Raw genomic sequence first — 23,301 nt, 5'->3', positions numbered from 1 at the left:
CTTATTACCTTAATCCAAAACAAGAGGCAGTGAGCACAGACAGCAGCACGAACATTAGCGTCTATCCTTCTGGCACGAGCAAGGCTAGCTTGTCTCAGTGACTGTTTGAAAGAGAAGACATTTGTTGGTGACTCACGAGAAACAGCAACAACTGTTGTTTAGGTTAGCGTATACATTAGGGCAATAGGGACAGAACCCTGCCGCGAGTAACTGACGCAACCCCCCCAAAAAGGTTTACAATTACGTGTATTCATAGTTTTAACTAGAAATATACCACAGGCCCTGAACCAAAAACACTTTCATTTTAAACTCATTTTACAAGGTTACCCTTAAACATAAATCATAAACATAATATCAGTCTGTCAATTGAGATGCATCATTTCAACAGTATAAGACAACAATCATACTAGTACTACAACATAAAAAAATATGCAAATAACTTTCAGCAAATATCTGTGATAGGTTGCATAGAAAAAAAATGTAAGTCGACGAATTTGTGAATGGCGGACTGCGAATACGCAGGAGTTCACGGTATACTTATTTTAGGGGTCTCAGAGGCAACAACCCTAAAATGTATTGCGGAGAGTTAAAAAAAAATTCGACTGCATGCATGTTCATCATCATAACAGGACCTCTGCATATTAACAGCAAAGGTTGTTGGCCATTTTGATTTCTTGCCCTTTTCCATGGACTTTGGCCATTTGCAAAATCATACTATAACCAACTCCCCTCCTAGGGATTTTAGCCACTTGCCCTATATTTAATTAACAATACCATTACATTTATTGGTCGGGTTTGAATGTCAATTTTTGAAAAAAATGTTTACATGGGAATTTTCTTGGTGGATAATCTATCTATCTACAATATCTTGCTAGCTAGCTAGTAATACAAGTTTAAGTTTCCAGAAAGAGAACAAGTAGACTGCAATATGAATCTTCAAAAACTGGTTGTATGAACTTGAAGAAATATTGTGTTTGTTTTAAAGAGGTAGATGCCAGGGTAGGAAAACCAAAGTTTTCTTAGCGGCAGGAAAAACAAGCCCAAAAAGCGACGCTGGTCTCAAAAGGTTATTGGCGATTATGGACGCATCAATGGCTCTGGGTGAAATCATTATGATGGATGTCTGTTCGGGTTCGGCTCTTCTGCGGCCTCTCTGCCCACCCAGGAGGACAAGCCGCCAATGTGGCTCTTGTCCTTAAAAAGCAAATCTATTCCACTTTTTCCCCCTTGGAGAAAGACAAATAAATTTTGTTTTAATCAGCCGTGAGTTCTTCAGGGGCTCATCTGGAAGGAATGTAATTGATACTGAAGGTATCCTAATATTATTCATACGCAAATGCGCTCTCTGCGATGGAGTGGCTCCGATGAGGACGCGGTTGTTCCAAGTGGCACGAAATCCTTAACGTGAGTCACAAATCATCCAAGTTATTTCAGCAAATGATTACAATAACGAGAGGCCCTCGGCGTTCCCTTCCTGTCTGTCCTCTTTCCTCCCCACGTTGGCTCCCGCCGCTCTCTGGAAGTTCCTGATGCGGGGAAAAGGTTCTCCTCTGAAAAGAGATCCAAACCGCAGGTACAGGAACGCCAAGCCTAACAGGCTCTGACAGCTCATTGCACTGAGGCGCTTATGTGCGTCTTTAAGGGCCGCACTAGCGGGCCAAATATCTGTTTGCACTGGTTATGAAAAAGGCAAACATCCCTGGAGGAGCTCATTAACTCACTTTTCCTTTTTGGGGGATTAATTTGCTGGTTTTCCACACGTGTGCATGTAGGAATGCTTCCACACAAAAAAAACAAAAAACAAAAAAAAAACAGTTGGATGGTTATTCATAGTCAGAATTTGATAGGAAAGGATAAGTGACTTTCTTCTCCTTCTACTCTATCTCATCCAGCTCCCTCGTGGCCACAACCAGCAGACTCTCTGCTGTGTGATGAGAAACAGATGGGGGGGCAAAAGAGTGAGAGTCAGACACAAAAGGGGACAGGAAGAGGAATAAAATGGACATAAGTCAAACGGAGGCGATGGGGTGAGCAGATAACGGCAAAACGAGGGGTCAGGCAGGATGTAAGCGAACGCGCAGCTGCTAAAAGATGACGGTGCGTCTGCCTGTGACGATACACGCTGACAACTTGTTGGCTGTTTTGGCAACAGCAAAAGGGTAAATCTAGAACCATGAGAGTTTGCCGATAGAAACCATCACAAGCTCAACACCGCAGTAGATAGCAGCGCATCGCATCTGTGTTCCACTACACAGTAGCTACTCGGTCCGGCACGTTTGTACTCAGGCTTTTTGATCTTCGAAAACATGTCCTACAGTGTCCCCCCTCACTATATCAGTTCATCGTTCATGCTCCTGCTCGGTCACAGATTTTTAAGATTTTTTTTTTTTTTCTAATGGGTTACTACAGTATACAGCCAAGTCCAAATTAGGAGAAGAAACTCAAAAAGAAGAGGCAAATAAACTTCAGTCGTAGTCATTGTTCCCACAGAGCAGAGAGAATATATGCCGGTGAATATCATCGTATGCGGTGTTTGTATGTCGTTGCTCCATGTGTGTTAAAGTAACAGTTGTTTGAGGGTTTATATTTTCAATAACCTCTATGCTCATTTCAATTAGTCTGTCTGTGGTGTTTCACATTATGCTAAATGTTAGCATTAAGCTAGCAGACTTTTTATGTGCATTTCCCTTGTGGGTGAATAAAGTACCTACCGACCTACATACCTGTCTCCGTATATATATAAACGGTGAAGTGAAAGTATTTAGTAGCCGTTTGTCTGCTCACTCTCATTTCATCCTGACGCAGAGGATGGGAAGCAAGGAGCTCAGTGTTGACTCATCCACCGTTTTGGAGGGTTGCTATGGCCACTTTGGTGCAATGAACCAGGTGGGGGCGGGGGGGGAGGGGGTTGATGTGGAGGATAAAGAGACGTGGGGGTGAAAGTAAAGATATATTTAGGAGAAACACAGTGGAGAGCGAGGGAGTGTTTTGTTTTGGTGGAGTAAACATTCTCGTTCTCCAAGTGGCACAATGCAAACATATTCAATCTTTGGTCTAGCATGTGTTTGCATGCGTTTCCATGTGTGTAAACTCCTTTGTAATCTTCGCGCCGCACCAGAGTGTGTGAGTCAGTCACAGCACAGTCATCCCTTTTACATTCTTTTGCAATAATCCCAAAGTGTGCAAGACATCTGTCAGCATGTGTGCACATACATGCACCGCCCGTGAAACCACGGCCGCTCACCCGTAACCCATCGGAGAGCACATCAACACTCCCACTGCGGCGCTTCTTGATGTGGTTCCGTTTCTGTTCAGTAGACTTTGACAGTTTACAGCTACTCTTGGCAATGTTATAGTGTGCGTGTGTGGGTGTGAGATGTTAAGTGAGAGCTCTATGTGGCAAAGAACAGAAAAACATAGGTCCAGAGTGATGATAAGTGGATCCTACCAATGATACACAAGTGCATTGGTCCATCAGAATCAGAATCATCTTTATTGGCCAAGTATGTTAAAGCAAACAAGGAATTTGTCTCTGGTAAATGGAGTCACTCTAAGACGATAGCAAAAAAAAGACACTATAACAAATTATACATTTTGGACATAAACACAAATGTACGCTAGAAAGTACATTCAGCAATCTCAAGTCTCCGTGATGCTGATCAAATGTGCAAATGATGCAGAGTGGCCGATGCAGTCACAACTACTACAGACAAGACGCGTGACATTTTAACTCTTGAAGTTTTACATTAAAAGCTTTTATGCTTTTTTTTTTTTTTTTTTTTTTTTTTAGGCCGATTGGTATCTAGTGGGAATAGTCTGTTGAATGATTTTTATGACATGCTGTTTTACATCCTTATTTATAAGTCATTTTCATAAGTTGTATAATTCTTGAAGTGATATTTTACACTGTACAACCCGGGAGAATTTTGAAATATCTTTTCTTAACTAACATCTATGAATGGGTTTGAACCAATTGAAACAACAGTTTTAAAAAAACAATTGTACATTACAATCACCATTGTGCACAATAGAAATGAACAAAACTACAATAAACCGCACAAACTAAGCTCTAACTTTAAAGCTCTCAAATCAAAACAAAATATGCTTGTTCTTAAGACATTTCTTCTTACTGTTTTTTTTTTTTTTTGAAAGAGTATTTCACTTGAATCAAGCATTTCCCCCCTTAAATATCTTAAGTTATAACTTTTTTTTTTAGATTTTATTATTGAGTTTAGTTTAAAATAAGAAATACCATAAATCTATTGGTGTAGGTAGTATAAATACACTAAGACATGGGCGGACGTTTTTGAGGCTAGCCGTGTTTACTCGTTTTCAGAAATCTTGCCAAGTAAAATTTTCCTGTTCAATTGGCCGATAATTTAGCTTAAATCAAGAAATATATTGCTCATTTATTACTTGTTTTCGTTGCTTGCATTGTCAGTATGTGTAGAAATGACTCTGTGACAACCATCCTAACACTAGTCCAATTTTATTTACCACACGATTCACACATAACTTGTGTTGTTCTCACACAAAATGTATCATCCGCATCTATGAGATTCCTCAGCATCGCTGTGGTCCCTCTGATGATTTGTGGACCTTTTAAAGGCCGCAGTGCTGTGATGTGCTGACGGGGAGACCACAAAACCCCCGAGCATAGCTGCCCAAGTCTGCCCTTTGAGCCCCTCTGGGCTGCACGCACTGGCACACATACAAGCGTACACACACGCACACGAACATATGTGCGAGTGCCCTCGTGTTTAAACAGCGCGTGCACACATTCAAAACGCTCTCTGCCACTGGTCAACCCCCTTGTTCAGAAGCCAGCGTTTAGCTGCGGTTCAGAACCAATGTTTGCCTAAGAAGACGGTCTGGGTGCTAAAACGATCAAAGACAACAATCACACAGTTGTAATCGTATTGTATTTCTTCAGAGCATGCATTTTCCTGGAAGGCTGCAGGGCTGCCATCTCTACACGTGTGTTTTTGCGAGAGAAGAAAGAATGTCTGAAGGAGTCGGGGGGGAAAAAGGCAACAGTAAAAGTTAAAAGTTATTGCTGGCTGTCTGCTGAAATCTGTTTTATCTCATTCCAAGAGGGCAGCCTTTGTCAATTCCTTAAGTCATGAAGTCGTACCTGGCAATACCTGCTTTTATCAAACATACTTGTGCAGATGTGTTTTGCCAGGTCAATATGTTGGTCTGCGGCAAAGCGGACTTTAGGTGTTAAGTGGGCTTAAGCGCGGTTCAAATAGAGTATGCCTTAACAGTAAGCAGGAGCCAGAACACAACAAATGGAATTTCATACGCTTTCACAGGGCTGGAATATTCCTTTCCCCAGACCAATCGAAAATCATGTAAACGGTTCAATTGGAATTGTCAGGCTGCGTTCTGTCTGCGGATGTTCTGTCATGACGTGCATGTGCGGTGACGTCATTTACGCACTGGAAAATATGGCTGCTTCCAAACACAGCTGGTCTGCATTGGAGAACTTGTTTTTAACTAACTTGTTTTTTTATCAAGCCGTTACTTTCATAAAAGACTAAAAACAATCGCAACTACCGTGCTAAATAGATGACTGATTTCCATCTTGATAAATGAAGTGACATTTACATAGATCTATGCATGTCTCACATCTGTAGAAGGGCTAGTCTGATTAACTGTCATAGCCCAAGTAAATACAGGTAGACAAAAAAAAAAAAGATTTTCCAAATAATTCATAAATTCAAGGTACTGTATGAATGACTTTGTGTTTTGAAAACTGTCTTGTACGGACAATATAGTCACAACAAACTGAAAATGTTGTAATAAGCTTGCCAAGCCGGTAGTTGCAAATGTCACCTTGTAGAGAAACAGTATGTGAATGGGCAGCAATAGCTTGTACCGCCAGTGTTCTTATCTGTAAATTTGTCTGGAATTCCTTTTGTCAGGATGTACTTAAGTTTAAAAAAAAATGCATGTGCTTCACTTAAAAAAAAGAAAGAAAAAGAAACACTTATGCATGCATCTGTTCTGTTTTCACAGATGACCATTTTCACATAAACAGCCAACACCAATTTCTAAAATTCCGTTTTCAGTGGAAAATGTATGAATGGTTGTGGGAAGCCAGACACTGTAACACAACCAAGAGCAGAACATGTAGCAAAGTCTTGTAATGGAACAAACATATTTATCTTCAAAACAGATGAGAGAACTGCACTTGTTGCTTAGTTGCTCTTCTCGAACGATTGCTATCTATTGCTTAGAATGCTCAAAACACAAGCACACCCCCGTGTGAACTACACATACTTTCCATACTTTTATAAGCCTCTTATCACAGGATTCAACAAAAATGCAAAATTCATTGGGCTAAGAGTCGACATCCCACAAATGTTTAGTTTCTTGATAAATATGAAATCTCCAACATTCTCCAGCCCCATGCTTAGTGTCTGTCCCGAAAAGAGTCACAAGGTCTTCAAGAGAGCTCTCTGCCTAAAGAGCTGACCGGATATATTGGACGTACAGTAGGATGACCTCACTTTTGCCAGTCAAGGGCAGGAGAGTAAGGCGAAAGATCCCCTTTTTTTTTATTGAAACCATCACATGCCATTGACACCAGACACAGCATAGCAGTTAGAGACACACTGATGCAATCAAAGTTGAAGATGTACACATTCATACGCACTTTTCTAGCAGTCAAAGATTTAAAAAAACATTTATAATGAGCACACTTGCCACAGTCTGCATCCCCTTTGGTTGAAAAGACACCACCAATGCTCCTTGCCGGGTTTGTTTTTCCGCAGGCGCGACACGATTGCATGAAATTGAACATTTCTGCGCTGATTTGCCGTGACACGGTGTGCTTGTGAGGGATTACGCTACCTTAGCTCTCGCGACAGAGTCAAATAAGGGCTGCGAAGGTCTTCCTGCTCCCCAGGTCATGATCTTTTTTTACCATTGATATCAGTGTCACAATATGTGTGCAAACATCTGCAGAATCTACCAAGATAGCAGTCATACGAAGGCTATACTACATTGAAAACTATGGTTTTGTAAGAACAGGAATTCTGCCATTCTACTAGTGTGAGCAGGACTAGTTTGTCTCAGTAAGCGGAAGCCTCATGGTATCCTCACAAAAACCTTTGAGGCTTTGTCCTTTGCTCAAATGATCTTTGAATAATTTCTATTTTGGTGATTTGTAGTTGCAGAAAGTGATCAATAGCGTCTGCGTGCATGGAATCGCAGATGCATGTTTTAGGACCGATACATGGACAACAACTGGAGTTGATCAGCCAGTGGACCACATAGTAACTGTATGTGGTAAGATTGGCGCCCTCACAATAGGTTTAAATGTTGTTTTGGGGGGCTCTAGAATCCACAATCCATGCGAAAGTGCGCTAACAAGAACAATGTATTCCTGGTGGGTGTCGAACATTTTTCTCTAAAAAGGGGATTTGACTTGAATCCGTTCCACACGACTCGCATGACGTGGTCCGCCCAACGCTAGAAGGGCGTACGAGACGCAGGGATGTTCGCCACCGCCCTGACTTCAGTCACCTGGACCTCTCACAGGTGATTAGGTGGCGCTCTCACATTTCAGCCGCCCCTCTGAAGTGGACTTTGAAAGGGACAAATCATTCTTTTGGACTGATCGTGTCCAAAGCCGTAAGCCCAGGCAGATAAGAGAGGGGCGATGTTGGGATGTCTTAAACATATGCCAATGGTTCTCATCTGGTTTGGATAGTATCGCACACATTGTTGGAACCAATAAGATTTGTTTTTTGTTAAAGCGAAAAATGCGCTGTGTGAAATGTGTTGGGATTAGTGGAGGCCACGATGTTCGTGATGGGCGACAAGCTTTAAGAAAGCGATAAAGTTACCGCGACCTGATCTAGAAAGGATGCATAACTCGCACGATGAGGCCCAGAGACTAAAGGTTTTTAGGCTCCATTAAGCATTTAAAGGTCGTTTGCAGTTTTCAAAACAACAACAACAAAAAAACGTTTCTTTAGCCATACATGTTAAAACTGTGTGTATGAACTGAGAGTAGAATATTATTAAAATGATTGTTTGAAAAATCATCCCTGCCTCTAATTTTATTTGAATTATAATTTTATAACTTGGTACGGCGCGACAGGAACAGCCTATCAGAGACTGCGGAGACAGAAGGCATGACCGAACAGATGTCAATCATTTGTCTCAACACACAAGCAGCACGTGTGGCACGCCAGCTTCACGGTACACCCAGCACCCACCCACAGACTTTTTTATTTGCCTGAATTTTTTCCCTCCAGGTAGCAACAAAAGTTAAAAAGAATGAATTGTACAGATCCCAGCGTACATATAGACAAACAACCATTCACGTACACCCATTAGGACAATTTATTCTTCAATGAACCTAACATGCATGTTTTTGGAGTGTAAGAGGAAGCCCTTGCAAGCACTCAGAGAGGATGTAAACACCATTTCGAATCACAAACCTGATAACTGTGAGGCAGACAGCAAACAAATTGGACGGACGACGGCTCATATCTAAGCAAAACTTGACCACCATACAACTTTGTTTGTGGTCACAAGGCAGCTCATGTTGAATATACAGTAAGTGTGAAAGCAATTCTTGGCGCTTCCCAGGTGCGTATTACAGTCATATGGGACAATTATATTACTGGAAGCCAAACAATTGCTCACATATGCACATATTAACCTACTGAATAATTCACAGTGGTTTTGAAAACACTTCAAGGCACTCCTTTACCCTCGTAACACCTCATAAACACTCAATCGTGAGATGTGTTTGATTCCCTCAGTGGCCATTTTGAAGAGGCCGAACAGAAATCGTTTTATAGACACCAGCGTCTTAAGTGCGAGCTTCACTTCCGACGTGTTATAAAAACGTCAAGGAGTGTGGCAGCTCTGCGTTCACTTTTGGCCAGTTGGCATTGCAACAAGTTGTGTAAACAGACGGTGAAAAACACAGTCGCTATATTATCACCATAATAAGGACATTAAATGTTCATTAAGAGGTTCACTTGCTAACTGGCTGAGGTTTTTTTTTAGGGGATGCCGTCGTGGTTTTAGGAGGCTAGATTCACGTGTGAGGAAGGCTGGAAACTTTTAGGTAAATTATGAAATGGAAATTATCAATAACTTATTTGGCTGAGTACACTAAGAGAATAAAAGGGATTTTGGTCAGTTAAGTGTCTCTGGATGATGTTTTCTCCATGGAGCCAATTTCTTAGTTTTCGTGCAATGTCCGTGCACACACACACACACACACACACACACACACACACAGCCACAGCCACACTTCATTCCCAGCTCAGACACAGTTCCATTACTCGCTCACTCGTCCCTTAAAAGGGCCGCACATAGCACAACACAAGGGACTTTTTCCATTTTTCTTTTCCTTTTTACTATTCTAGAGAAATGTCACTTTATATTAAACTGTCCGTTTGATTTTGGCCAAGGATAATTGAGGTTTTCCACTGTTCTGGAATACCGTTGAAAGTAAAACAAAAACAAATGTGTTTTCAAGTCAGTGAAACTGCTTGAGATGATCCTTTAAAAACTTGAATTTTGGCAACTTGAACGCATGAGTTAGAGCCTTATGAATATTGTCAGCTAAAAATGGAGCTTGAAATCATATTTGATAAAAATGCCACAGAAATGTTTGTGTTATGTAGTAGCCTGATAGGGGGAAAAAAGGCATTATTGGACTGATTTCTTTTTTTGTTGATTGAGTTTACATATGAGTTTCATGTTCCAGGACTGTTGTCACAAAAGATATATTTCAAACTACACTGTGTTCCAAATGATTACGTGAATGATGATTTTTCCCAAATAGTTGATACAAATCACAGTCGGGATAATTGTCAAGTCATCAACCGTCAGACTATAATTAAAAGGTTTTTGAACAAACCTCCCAATGATAACTATTTTGTTTTTTAAAAAAAAAGTTGAAATGTACTGTGCTGTTCCAAATTATTACACACAACAGTCTGAAGACACTCGGCAGGTTTTAAGAACTAAAAATAGTCCTTTTTTGAATTTCTAGCGTAAGAAGGTCATACTTACTGAAATCAAAATCTATTTCAATCAAAAACATAAAAATCAAGTTACATTTTGACATAGGACCCCTTATTTGACAGCAGCTTCACAATTCTTCCATCCATCAAACTTGACTTTTTGGAGAGTTTCAGCTTGAATTTCTTAATGGTGCATTGTCATGCTTTCAGTAAATATGACCACCTAAAGATGCAAATTCAATAAATGACTATTTTCAGTTCTTTAAAACCTGTCAAATGTCTTGAAGCGCTGTTGTGTGTAATAATTTGGAACAGTGTATTTGAAGCTTTTTATTTATTATTGGGAGGTTTGTTCAATAACATTTGAATTATATTCGGACAGTTGTTGACTCGAATATTATGCCAGCGGTCAATTGCATCAACTATTCAGGAAAATCTGAGAAAAATATCATTCGCATAATAATTTCAACAAAGTTTATGTATTCTTCAACAAACAGACTTTTTGCTTGTCATTTGGTTCTCGGGGCCACCCAACATGCCTAAAATTCCATCGCTTCATGTTAATAAGGGGCAGTTGTGTCAGCTTACATTGATCCGTTTCAAAGTAAGACGTTTGCCACATCACCAGATGTAGGACCGAGTATCAAAAGAAAACAAAGATTAGCGAGATTTCACACTGTATTTTTCACTTCTCTTTCCAGCACTGGACTTCCACTGCGAGGGACCGGCTGTGAGCTTTTTCTGTGTGAATCAAGTGAAACTTTATTATGTTGGGTGTTTTCTGGGGGTGGGGAGCAGGAAAGCCGGGATGACCGGCGCAGCGGCGGCCCTGCCAAGTCAAACACCAGGGTTTATTTGTAGACAAGTATACAGAGAGCTGGGGCAACACCCAACACCCCCCACTCACTCACTTTGATTAAATGGAGAAGCAGGAGTCCTAGGAGCACAGGGGCAACCAGCGCCAACGGGGGAGAAACAATTGCAAGGTGCATGTGGAGAGACAGGAAGGATGGGAGACAAGCCGAGACGGGCATATCTGCCCTCCCCTGCCCCGGAAGGGTGGAAGGAAGACGGAAGGGGAATAAAACGAGGCTTTTCTGTGGAAGCTGCGAGCAGCAGGCCTCCGCCACTGGGATTGTCCCCGTGGTAATCCCTGGATTTCCTTCTCTAAAACAGAAGGTCGAGTAGGCACAGCGGTAGAATGAAGCAAAAAAAAGGAGAATTTGTATTTACGCTGGGGTGCGTTGGCATTAACGGGGGATAAAGAAAGACGGACGCGGGCGATGACTCATCGCGAGGCCGACGCCAGATGGGATGAGTTGAAAGTGCAGCTTACCTTCAAACAAGCGAGTCAAGTCCGCATTGCTGCAAGGCGCCAAGAGGCCGTAAAACGTCTTCTGGCGAGGTTCCGACGCAGGGAGGCGTTTAAATTCTGCCTTGAAAAGGCCCTGACAGGTTACATGGATCCCTGGAGAGCAGAAACCCAAGAACGTCACGAGGAGCCGCTGATAAAAGCGGATGAGAAAACGGCGGATCTATCGTGCGAGACTGTCCACATGACTTTGATGGGCTCTTGGGTGACACCATCGCTTCCTCTACTTAATGTATTCAAGGTGCTTCTCTGACTATAACATCAGACAATAGCAGGATTTGTCACTGCCAATTACACGTGCATGCATGAAGTCATATGAGATAGTACAGCTTTGATGGTAACGGCCACAGGGGCGTTTTAGCGCGTACACACTGTAGGCAATCGGTGCTGTGCTTGGGCCGACACAAACTCCAGAAGTTTCGCAATAGGTGTGGGACTTGAGTTATTTTAGTGAGAATTAAACAGTTTGCCCGTCACGATGTCATACATTCATTGTGCGACTGCTTCTGGTGTGCTCAACAATGGCCGCCGGGAAGCAGTGTGAAACATACATACAAGTATATACTGTACATGAAAAGAAAGGTTCACAACTGCTTAGTAAGCTGCAGTAATATTCGTCATTTTTTGAGGGTGTAAAGAATATGAGCCTGCGAGTATTGCTATATTGTCATTGTACATGTGCTAGTGCGCCATTTGGGTTCAAATATCCAACAGCTTGAAGCAAGCACTTGGCCTCTTATTTTGAAATTGTTCACACTCTGTCAAACTTTTGCTTGTTGTGAAGCGCTCGCAACTCCAATTTTTGCTCGCAGCTCGAGAAAAAAAAAAAATTGGCCGAGCGACGGCTCGTATTTTGAAAAACTCGGAAGTCTGCTCACTTGTAAATCGAGGTACTAATGTATACTGAAATAAAGATAATGTTAATAGTAATTCTGTTGTATGAATGCCAACAGTTGGATACAGGGGTTAATTTGACCTTCTGCCATCTAGTAAGAGTGTGAAATCATTTTACCTGTCACTAGACGTGGCTGGCACGGACAGATGAACATAATTACATTATTTGTAGTCAAGAAATACTTTTCTGGATCATTTCCCACGATAACCTGATGATCATCTCTCGCAGCACTGAGGATGGGACTCACTGGCCTTCATGCTTTATTTTCTGCTTCGCCACTGCGATCATGATGGGAACGTGCTCTCACCCAAGACGTTTTGGAGCTGCTGGGAACCCAGCACTGATCTCTCCTATTCTCGGGCTGCCCTGGATGTTATTTCAACTCCTTACCTAACTCTGGGCCCCGCAGGGTGCCGCGAACCCAATCCCCCCCTCGCCCTCTGTCCCCAGAGGGACGCAACGGTGCATGTCTTGGGGGTCAGGGGTCCAGCGAAGCCTTTTCAAGCCGTGAAACTCAAGCGGCTCTCTGGGGAGGCGAGAGCGGCCGAGGGGAACGTACCACCCTGTTTTTCTTCAATCAGCGCCTGATTAAATGACGGCGAGATAAAGACGCAGAGAAACGACTCTCCTCGGGTTTGGTGGGTCACCACAGAGTCTGAATATATCCGTGATTATGATAACAATAATCACACTGCATCCTTGTGAATTTAGGGGCTCTTGCTTGAAATTAAGACCACATTTCGCTGTCACGTAGTCGCTTTGTTACAAAGACAAACGAGAAGATTGTGAGTGCTCTATTTCCATTTAAGAACATGATCAACAATAACAAAACCTGTTTTTTAAATGTATTTATTTATTCAAATGTATAACTGGAGCAATCCCTGCATATTCGCAGTCCCCAAATTCACGTATTCACATTTTTTTTTCCGCAGAGGAATCTTTCCCCTGGCATTTTCTTTGCTGTTTGTTTGGTTTCGTCACTTCTGTTTCTTGTCTCGTGCACTGATTGGCTAGCAAACAGCCAATCAGCGTGACCAACTGTCACCAACGGCTGACGCCGTTTTGCATATTGAATCTGGCCAAAACTGGTCGATTTGATACAATTTTTCTCAGGAACACTTGTTACTGTTGTCAAATAGTGTTGGTATAATTTACCCTTTATTTTATAATTCATTTACTATCTAAAATAAGTACATTTTTGATTCTTTTCATGGATTACATTCACCACTTTCCAAAATCGTTTTGTTATTACTGGTAAGTACATTTCAACTGAGAGACAACTTTGCATGTTTGGGAGAAAATCCATCCATCCATCCATTTTCTGAGCCGCTTCTCCTCACAAGGGTTGCGGGAGTTGCAGGAGGCAGGGTACACCCTGAACTGGTTGCCAGCCAATCGCGGGGCACATATAAACAAACAACCATTCGCACTCACATTCACACCTACGGGCAATTTAGAGTCTTCAATCAACCTACAATGCATGTTTTTGGGGATTGAACCCCGGTCCTCAGCACTGTGAGGCAGACGCTCTAACCAATCGATTACCGTGCCGCCGGGAGAAAATCCAATCATCTCTAAACCATTTATTCTTTTAGGGTAATGTAAAATGAGTTTGAAATTATGTGATAGTGTTTGATCATAGCTTTCGGTATTTTTACAGTTTAAACTATTAGTATAGGCAGTTAAATACTTTTAGGAGGGGCCTCAATTACTCAGGTCTCACGAAAAGCGGGGATTTAGAGTATTCAGCAAATGGACGAACATCTGTGCAAAAGCAAGAAGAAAAGAGAGAAATAAATAAGGGGAAGGCATATGTTTGTTTTCTTGCACCTGATTTATAATAGCCTGCATGCGTGCAAAAACCACCGACCCAAACTCTCCACCACTTGGTAATCCTGGAGGATCATCGCTTCCATCTGCGCAGCACATGCTCCCCTCCTCAAAAACAAGCTTTTCATCCTATCGGACAATTCAGTCACATTTTACTCTCTCTTTGACTCAATTTAAATGCCCTTTCTTGAGGTTTCAAGGAAAGCATAAAGGGGAGCAGGCTCATGTGTATGTGTAAATGCAGTAATACGTAATGCTTTATACATTTTTATTTTTTCTTGTTGGACCTCATTTGTGGTTCGTAAAGTTCGCCACGCCCTCGCGCAAGCTGGCTAACATAATTCTGAGCCAACCACCAAATACTATATAAAGGCCAATCGCTGTGAATGCACGTAAACTTACTTTAACATGAATGATTTTTAACTGTTTGCTATCCAGAAATCTAATGAATTGTTGGACATCAGGTAAAAAAAGAAGAATGAATGAGATCCTCAGTGTGCGCTCCACTGTCCAGATCGGTTCCGTTAAAGCTTTTATTTGATGACAAAAATCTAGGCTAGAAAAAAAAATAGACGCTCTATCAGAGGCTGAGATCACTGGCCACTTCATTAGGTACACCACAGACTGACGGAGCTGTTTCGAATATTACAGCTACAGGAGTTGTATTTTTGTTTGTCTGAATTGTTCATTTTGAACATGAAAGCGAAACAATCAACAATACACAGTGTTCCATGTTTAAAAAGGAGCGAGAATAAGCCTGGATTTAAGAATTTAACCACTTTAAGTTCAGTTCAGTTAAGGTATATTCAGCATCTATCCCGCTTCCATGACAACAATGCTATAATGAAAAACGAACATGATCATATTAAATAATATAAAGAGATATTTACATCATCATTATGAATTGGCATGGAAAAAGGATCTAAACAATAACACATTCATCAGATAGACAAGTACCAAATAGTAAATGTAAATAAATAAAATACTATAATAACACCCTTGTGAACACCTGGCAACTATCACAACCAGGTTTCATCTGTGTATCACGTGAAAATACGATTTTTATATTTAGTTTTAAATTGCTTTAAGTTTGGACGTTGTTTTAAGCCCTCAATTAAACTGTTAAGCTAAATTAGTAAAATACATTAAAATGTTTAATCAGAGTTCTACACCACTAATAAACCTGAATGTGTTAAGTCATTAATTATAGAAAATTGTTAAATGTGTTATGACTGAAGCACTTCAAACATAAACTTGTTTCGGCGAGCACAGACACCGGAGCTTACGTTATTTTCTACTTGTAGTATGAGGGAGGCTTGTTTGGAAAGGTAACTTGTCGAAAAAGAAGTAATAGACATAATAATATGTATTGGGAGGCCAATGGATTTTTTTTATTATTGGATCAAAAGAAAATCTTAAATTGTTATTGCCTATATTGCAACAGCGTTTGAGTTGACAAAAAGTCCTTTTAAAAGCTTGAATTTTATGGATATTGTGAACAGTGTCCATCAAAACTGAGCCTTTTTAGTAAGCTTGTAAAGGTTCTTCTGTATAACCTCCGTCACCATGGCATCAGCTGCAGTTTCGTTTTGTACCCCGGAGAAAGACAATATTGAACTTGTACAGCAATACTTTCATTCACCAAGATTTCTGTGTTTCTTCTGGCTGTCTGGTTTGTTCAGAGAAGTGTTCTAAAGCATTGAGCAGGTGTTCTGACACTTTCATGTACTGACTCCAATCAAGGGTTTTTGTTGGGGGGGGGGGGGGGGGGGTGGAAATTCCAGTGGCAGTCAGGGATTTAAGAGAGTGGTCACTCATCTAGAGCAGCAAAATTAGCTTCTCTTGCAAATTTGTTGGAATTGGCCTCTTTGGGTTGTCGTTTTATGGACGATAGAAAGATAAATTGAAGTATGATACTATTATTGCCGAGCCAGAAGATCGAGGGCTGAGATATGATCTCAAAAGAAACACAGAAGGTAGTTATCTCTGCCAAAGAGGTTATATTTTTTGTTGCCGATTGTGGTTTTGTTAAATAGCAGAATTACATATAAAGGACTTTTGGGTTTTCTGCGGAAAAAAAAACAATGTCAAAAAAATTGAGTGATGCATCTGGTTTTGCGCTAGCTGTTTTTTTGCTGTATGGATTATTTCTAGTCCGTTCATTCCTATGGTGCAAATTGGTAGATATCATAAATAACTGGCGAAAGGAGCCGTTGCGTGAATTCATCCTATTTCTATGGATGCATAGCAGAAACGCATTACAGTGAACCCCTGCCCATTCGTGGTTTGCTCGTCATGAATTCACCTCTTCATGCTTTTTTCTGTGGAACCCAACTTCAGCTCTTTGATGGAAAGCTCACCAACTCTTGTTTTTTGTGCTCTTTCTGTAACACTCTAACTAAAATGGCTCAAGATGGCACCAAAGGCCTGGCTAATACAAAAGTAGTAATTAGGGTCAAGGAAGTATGTTGAAGTGTTCAATCTCAACGGACTTTGTGTGTTGGGGCGGAGCTAAGTTTAGCCTGGGTTGTTATGGAAGTGGAATGTACACTACAGAGCTTTTTTTTTTGTTTTGCTTTTTTTAAATTAAATAATCTGGAAGCCATTTATTTTTAAGGGGAATATTGTTACATGGTTTGAAATTACATTAAAGTGTTTTGATCGTAGTTTGTTGTGTATTTTGAACCTTTAATAAAGGCTATTATATAATTTTTTTACCAGTTTACCGGTGGTCCCTCCCTAGAAAATGGACTTGGGGATTTACTGTATCTCTTTTTGAGGGCACATCATTTGATAATGCTTTTGCACTGGCGCTCATTAAATTGTGCAGCTGTACCTAATGACGTGTCCGGTGGGCATACAGTATGGTTGCGAAAGCAACATGTAATTGTGTAAATTACGGCTTCAGGGTAAATGAGTTGCGCAGCTGTATCAGACTGTAACTGCTATGCGAATCATCTACATTCCAAAAGTTGACTTTCTTGGACGGCTCTCGTCCTCCAAAGCCAACTGAGATTTGAAGTTATGACGAGATGAGTCATTTGGCGTAATCAAGTCAGTTTAGGTGCAATGTAGAAGTGTGTGAAAGGGCTTCACGTGGGCCTCCGGTTCCTGTAGGGGAGCGCTCAGCGGCGATCAACTGCCCCGGCCCACGTCAGGCCGATCACATGTGGCACGGCACTGCAGGGGTCGGTGCGAGGCGGGGGGACGGCTTCGATTTGACCCATCGAGCGTAGTCGCTATGCTGAACGCCGGCTGCATGTAGTAAATTCTCTTTAAAGAGGGTTTACTTTTGCTATTAATGGCCGTTGTAGATTTACGGTGCCCCGGTGACAGAGAGAAAGGTTTTAAAGAACTCTTTCCAAACTTTCTCCTCCCTTCACCAGAAACACAGTGGTGTGCATTTGCGGTGGGGTTTTACCTGCAGCTGACCTCAAGGGAAAGTACCTTACAAATTGCTAAAGACAGGCTCTTTGACACAGAGATTCCACAACACAGTCGAGCAAGCCGCCATTTATTCATCAATTCAAAATATATATAAAAATCACCTTTTTGCATTTTTTTTTTGTCTTGAGCCTTCAGCTATTTGCTGGGAAAACTCATCTGGGTAGCTATCAATATGAAATGCCTTTGGTGTCCATTGTCATTATTGGGAAACCGCCGCTTCAAGAAGCCCTCTGATATTTTCTTTGATGGAGGCTGAAACAGTGGCTAGCTGCACAGTAAATATTTAAACTCATGTTTCACAATTTTCATCATATTAAGAGTGTAGGTTGGATGTCGTCAAACTTAATATGTGCACTCTGTCATAGTGAAATTTTAATTAACATAACCTAATGTTCAGAAAGATTTAATCCATCTGATGAACAGTTCGTAGTCTTCTTGCTAACTAAATCATGTTCCTCAGTGAAGGTGCACATTATATGCTAACATTAGCCAAAATTATCAACCCTGTCATTGTCTACGCTGTCAGCAAGCTCACATATTTTGCTGTTTGAATGTAAATTGCCTGCTTGCAGTATTATTATTTTTTTAATGAAAAAACATATATATGACTTGACCAATGTGCATTTCCAACAGCATACCATCTATTTAATACAATGAATATGAATATCTCGGCGTATTGTGCTCTTTCTGTAATGACTTAAAATGTGCAAGCTCTGGTTAATTGGAAAGTAATAATTGCTGTCAAGGAAGTATGTTGACGTTATACATCTCGACTGAGAGACTAAGACCTTTGTATGTCAAGGAGGAGCTAAGTTTTGATAGCGGAGGAGTCATGAGTCCAACAGTCTTGACTGTGTGTGTATATTTTTGCTCTGGTGAGTGCCTATTAAAAAGCTAAAGCTAACAAACAACAGAAGTCTCGTTACTGCTTGACAGTTGCTATTTTTACAAATTGCGACGGCAATATACAAGCAAGCATGGACAGCAGAGCTAATGTTAGCTTCAAGCCTACGAGTAAGGCAGGCTAGTTTGTCTTGGAATCAGGCTGAAAGAGAAGGAAGTGACTGACGCGTTGTGTTAGGTTTGTTGTTATTACGTAAAAGTAAAATAAAGAGAAAATTGAATCAGCGGACGCAAAATCTAATCTCCTCATCTGTCTGTGTGTTTCTTCCCTCAGGTGCTGTTCGCCTTGAACCAGACGCTGCTGCAGCACGAGGGTGTCCGAGCGGGCAGTCTGCAGGGCTCCTACACCACCGAGGACCTCATCACGCACTACAACTGTGGGGACCTAAGCTCCATCATCTTTAACCGTGACAACTCACAGGTCTGCATGATCTACCAAATCCCGTTATATCCCACGTTTTCATGGGCTATTCTGTATCCGACGATTGATAAAAATTGTTGTTATGTTTGTTTGTTGACATGACAACAGCATTCTGGAACCTGAAAATCGTTTTAAACAGCACTGTCTAAACACTGAAAATTGCCATCAAAGAGAGTTTAAAAGATGGCTCAGGATAAGACCTGGGTGGCCAGGCAGTTGGTCGTGTTTCTTTACAAGATAACATCACTGACTGCTGGTTTGACATCCATCCATCCATCCATCCATCCATTTTCTGAGCCGCTTATCTTCACAAGGGTCGCGGGCGTGCTGGAGCCTATCCCAGCTATCTTCGGGCAGGAGGCGGGGTACACCCTGAACTGGTTGCCAACCAATCGCAGGGCACACATAAACAAACAACCATTCACACTCACATTCACATCTAAGGGCAATTTCGAGTCTTCAATTAACCTACCATGCATGTTTTTTGGGATGTGGGAGGAAACCGGAGTGCCCGGAGAAAACCCACGCAGGCACGGGGAGAACATGCAAACTCCACACAGGCAGGGCCGGGATTTGAACCCCGGTCCTCAGAACTGTGAGGTAGACGCTCTAACCAGTCGACCACCGTGCCCTGGTTTGACATGTGTAGTGGATATGAAAAGTCTACACACCCCTAATTCAAATTTTATTTCATATCTTTTTTGTTTTTGATAAATCATTTCAGAACATTTTCCATTATTAATGTCACCTTTAACCTGTACCACGCAGTAAAAAAAAAAAAAAGAAAGTCAAATAACAACTGAGATCATGTGGTTTGCCCAAGTGTGCATACCTTCATAACTGGGGATGTGGCTGTGTTCAGAATTAACCAATCATTCCTGTTCAGTGGGGAATCAGCACACACCTGCCACAATTTAAAGTGCCCCTGATTAACCTCAAATAAAGTTCACATTCTCGTAGTGTTTTCCTTACCATATATTACGTCAATTTTGTAGGTCTGTAGAAACCAACATCATTTTGACAGTGTTGTCATTATGTCAATCTTTTCAAAAGCACAAAGAAAAAATAGATTTTTAACAGGTCTGTCATGAAAATCGGACCCTTTATCAAACATTATTTTGTGTTAAGCCTGGAAGCCACACAAAGATAGTTTTGAGCCCAATTCCCCTCTTCCAACCATCAATTCCAATTCCCCTGTAGCTGCTTGCAACCGGATCCAAGAGTTAGCGTGTCGACAGTTGGTAAAATAAATACAACAGACTCGCTACCAAGCGAGATAACTAGCTAACTAGCATGGCTAACATCAGTTCGATCCGCTCTGGCGTTGCTTCACAAAGTGGAGAAGAGCAGAGAAATAGCTTCAAGAAATAACTATTTTTCTGTCGTAGGCTATTACATTTATATTTGTATGTTTTTATTATGTATTGTTATGGAAAAATTCAATGGAAAAATATTATTATTTACCGAACTTCAAAATAATGCATTTTAGAGCTGTAATTGCAGTACTGTAATACTTTGGAACAGTGATATTTCTGCTCAGCTCACGGTTATAATACCGTCACAATCGGATACCGGCCCATGCCTAGTTGTATCTAAAGCGATAGGCTTGCGTGTTAGCTTGTAGCATTAGTTAACTAGCTTTGTAACTGACATGAAATTTGTAAATTATGATGTTTGCGTGAATTTGTTTTCAATGCAAAAACAAAACTGCAAAACAAGAATAATACCTTCACTTGTTCATGGCCACCCACACGCAGTTTGTGAAAATGTTTCTGTTTTTTGTTTTTTTGTTTAAACACAAGCAGAAGCTAACCACACACAAAAACAACACGACCATTTTTTCCCCTACATGGCAACCAGGCTCTTTGCATATGCACCACGCATACCAATCTCCAATTCTAAATAAATGTGAATGTCAAAAGATTCCATCCAATCTCTGAAACATCTTTATGTCCCAAATAAACTGCAGTTTTAGTGGGGGATTCCCCAACTTGTATTGCCGTAACTGTGACATAATAAAAAAATAACTCAAGGGACATGGATCAGGAAAAGCTTTGCTACAAAATTGTGTCCTCTTGATGATCAACAAAATACTGGAGCTTACAGCATTTTACGAGACACTGCTCTTATTTCAAAGAAAACAACAGTACTTTACAGCTTCTACAACCACACACACAAAATGTTGTCACTAGATCTTGACGCTCTCCAAAACTCACTGTAAGTCAAGTTTACCAGACACATTAAACCCAGCACACAATGTAACCTTAGCTTTACAAGTTATTCACACCAGGGACCCGCAGGAAAGTGTGAATGTCATGGAGGTGAAAAAAAAAATAAAAAATCACAAATATTTTCTCTCTGGCCTCTCTCGTGTCACTTTCGTGCTTTCTGTCCATTTGTCTTTCTTACTCAGTCGGCTCCCAGGAGGTTATTTCAGCACTCCTTTCACTGGAGTGGCCCACCGGTGGCCTCCTGCCCTTTAAATCAGAGCAATCGAGCCGTAATGAAATGACACGTAGTGGAGCTCTGCAGCACATGCTAGAGCCATCAGCATGGGGCTCGGAGCATGTGTGTGTGTATGTACATGTGTGTGTGAGAGAGAGCAGAGTTAACACTAAGGACTGCAAGTGAGCGACTGATTGGACCCAGTTCGGGGACCTCCAACATAGCTACTCATGTTAAAAACAGGTCAGGTATGAATTGTGAAGTAGCTAGTATCCAGCACTCATATAACACTATCATTTCAACACATTGCCTGCACAAATTCATGTAGCAGCACCCTGAAAGGAGATGCAATGGGGCAATATTCTAAAGTACTATAGAGAAGTTGTTCAACCTCCTATTTGTTCAGATTTCATACGGATGTTCTCCTAAGGAATAGTGGAAATGGAGAAAACTGCTCTCGGCTCATCAATTGCTGAATGTGTCTGTGAATGGGTGAATGTAGGGCTTTGTAAAGCGCTTTGGGCACTCTATGGTTGATAGAGCTATATAAATGCAGTCTATACCATTTAACATACTATTTCTACATCCTAGACGACACATCTCTGTACTACTGTCAGTGCTGTGCAACCTGTGTTTGTGCGTCCCCTCCAAGGGGCGAGTGAGAGAGTGCTATGTATTAATTAAGTGTTGTTATATGTGAATTTGGTTGGAAAAGTTAAAGTGCTGTCGACCAAAATGTAAAATGAAAAGAACAGTATCTTACATAATATAAATATAAAATGTGATTCAATAATTACTAAGCTGTGAACAATTTGTTTGCTGTTTGGCAAATCCTTGAATCTCCAGAATCTTTTTTTCCCCCAGGAAATTAATGGAAACGTCATCTTGCTTGGGTTACCAACACTGAATCCTTAAAGTTGGTATTACCTTATATAGGTGTCATATACCATTACGCACCATCATAAACACAATAATATGCACAATTTAATATGTGATAAAAATAATTAATTTATTACCCTGTCATTGATTGAATTGGTAGGATACATCGCCGGCCGTCCACATAAAATTTTGCGCTCACGCCGATCATCCAACCACACAAAAGGCCTTTAATACTTCAGAAAAGCAAACGACTGTGGTTACATCATCTTCCCCACTCGCATTTTCAAAAGGTCTTAAAGCCATGAGTCATTTAATAAATAAAACGAGCTGACTAAGCAGTGTAATCGGCAGAAATAAATCTGCATACACGCTTACCTTTGTGGCTGACCAGTTCCTTCTGCACTGAAGTATTACAGCGATTTACTTTTGACAAAACAGGCTTGCTCAAATCACATTTTAATCAAACTAAACAATTTTTTTTTATTGTCTAAAAACATCTCCTGACTTTCAGTCTTGAGGCGACATAATGCCGCACGGCTCCCGCAGAGTGAGGGAAGATGCAGAGTTTCACATTTCGCAGACCGTTCAAATGTTGAAGAGAGTTAATATATTTTTCAACACTATAAATTGGTTAATAATTCGTAAAAATAACGGACATTGTGGCAACAGACCAATAGTATCGATTTGTAAAATTGACCATTTTTAGACATACAGGGTTTCTGCCTGACAACGACGATATTCTTTTTGTTCTTCTCTTAACACGACTCATTGAGTCTCATCCTTCCTTTGGAACGTGTTCCATAAAAAAGCCAAAAGAAGAAGCGAGACAGATGGCAGTTTATCGCTTGCTACTTGCATCAGCCATGAAGCAACTGTCGGTTGTTTTCTGAATCTTACAATCTTAAGGGAGTTAAAAATCGAATGCTCCAGACTACAGCAGCCTATGTGAAACACAATACATTAGAGCTGTCAGTGAGCAAAGGCGGTTTAACAGATTTTCCCTTCATGACAAAACAAAGAATATTTACAAAGGTGTGATTCCTCAGTTGTTTGGATGGTTGGGGGGGTGGCAATATACTTTAAGCGTGAAGTCAAGAAGGTGACAGTT

At 41.0% G+C, this 23,301-nt stretch overlaps 1 protein-coding gene across 1 annotated transcript in view; it reads left to right on the top strand.

Annotated features, from left to right (window-relative positions):
• trabd2b (TraB domain containing 2B) overlaps positions 1 to 23,301 on the top strand; it is a 74,117-nt gene that overhangs the window by 29,918 nt on the left and 20,898 nt on the right. The window contains exon 3 of the mRNA XM_061780541.1: positions 18,723 to 18,869. Within this exon, the coding sequence (XP_061636525.1) occupies positions 18,723 to 18,869 (147 nt within the window). The remainder of the gene's footprint in view (positions 1 to 18,722; positions 18,870 to 23,301) is intronic.

This window comes from Phyllopteryx taeniolatus, chromosome 7, assembly GCF_024500385.1.
Source record: "Phyllopteryx taeniolatus isolate TA_2022b chromosome 7, UOR_Ptae_1.2, whole genome shotgun sequence".
In the NCBI taxonomy this organism is placed as follows: domain Eukaryota; kingdom Metazoa; phylum Chordata; class Actinopteri; order Syngnathiformes; family Syngnathidae; genus Phyllopteryx; species Phyllopteryx taeniolatus.
The sequence above is the reverse complement of the archived record's forward strand: the minus strand, read 5'-3'. Positions and strand labels throughout refer to the sequence as shown.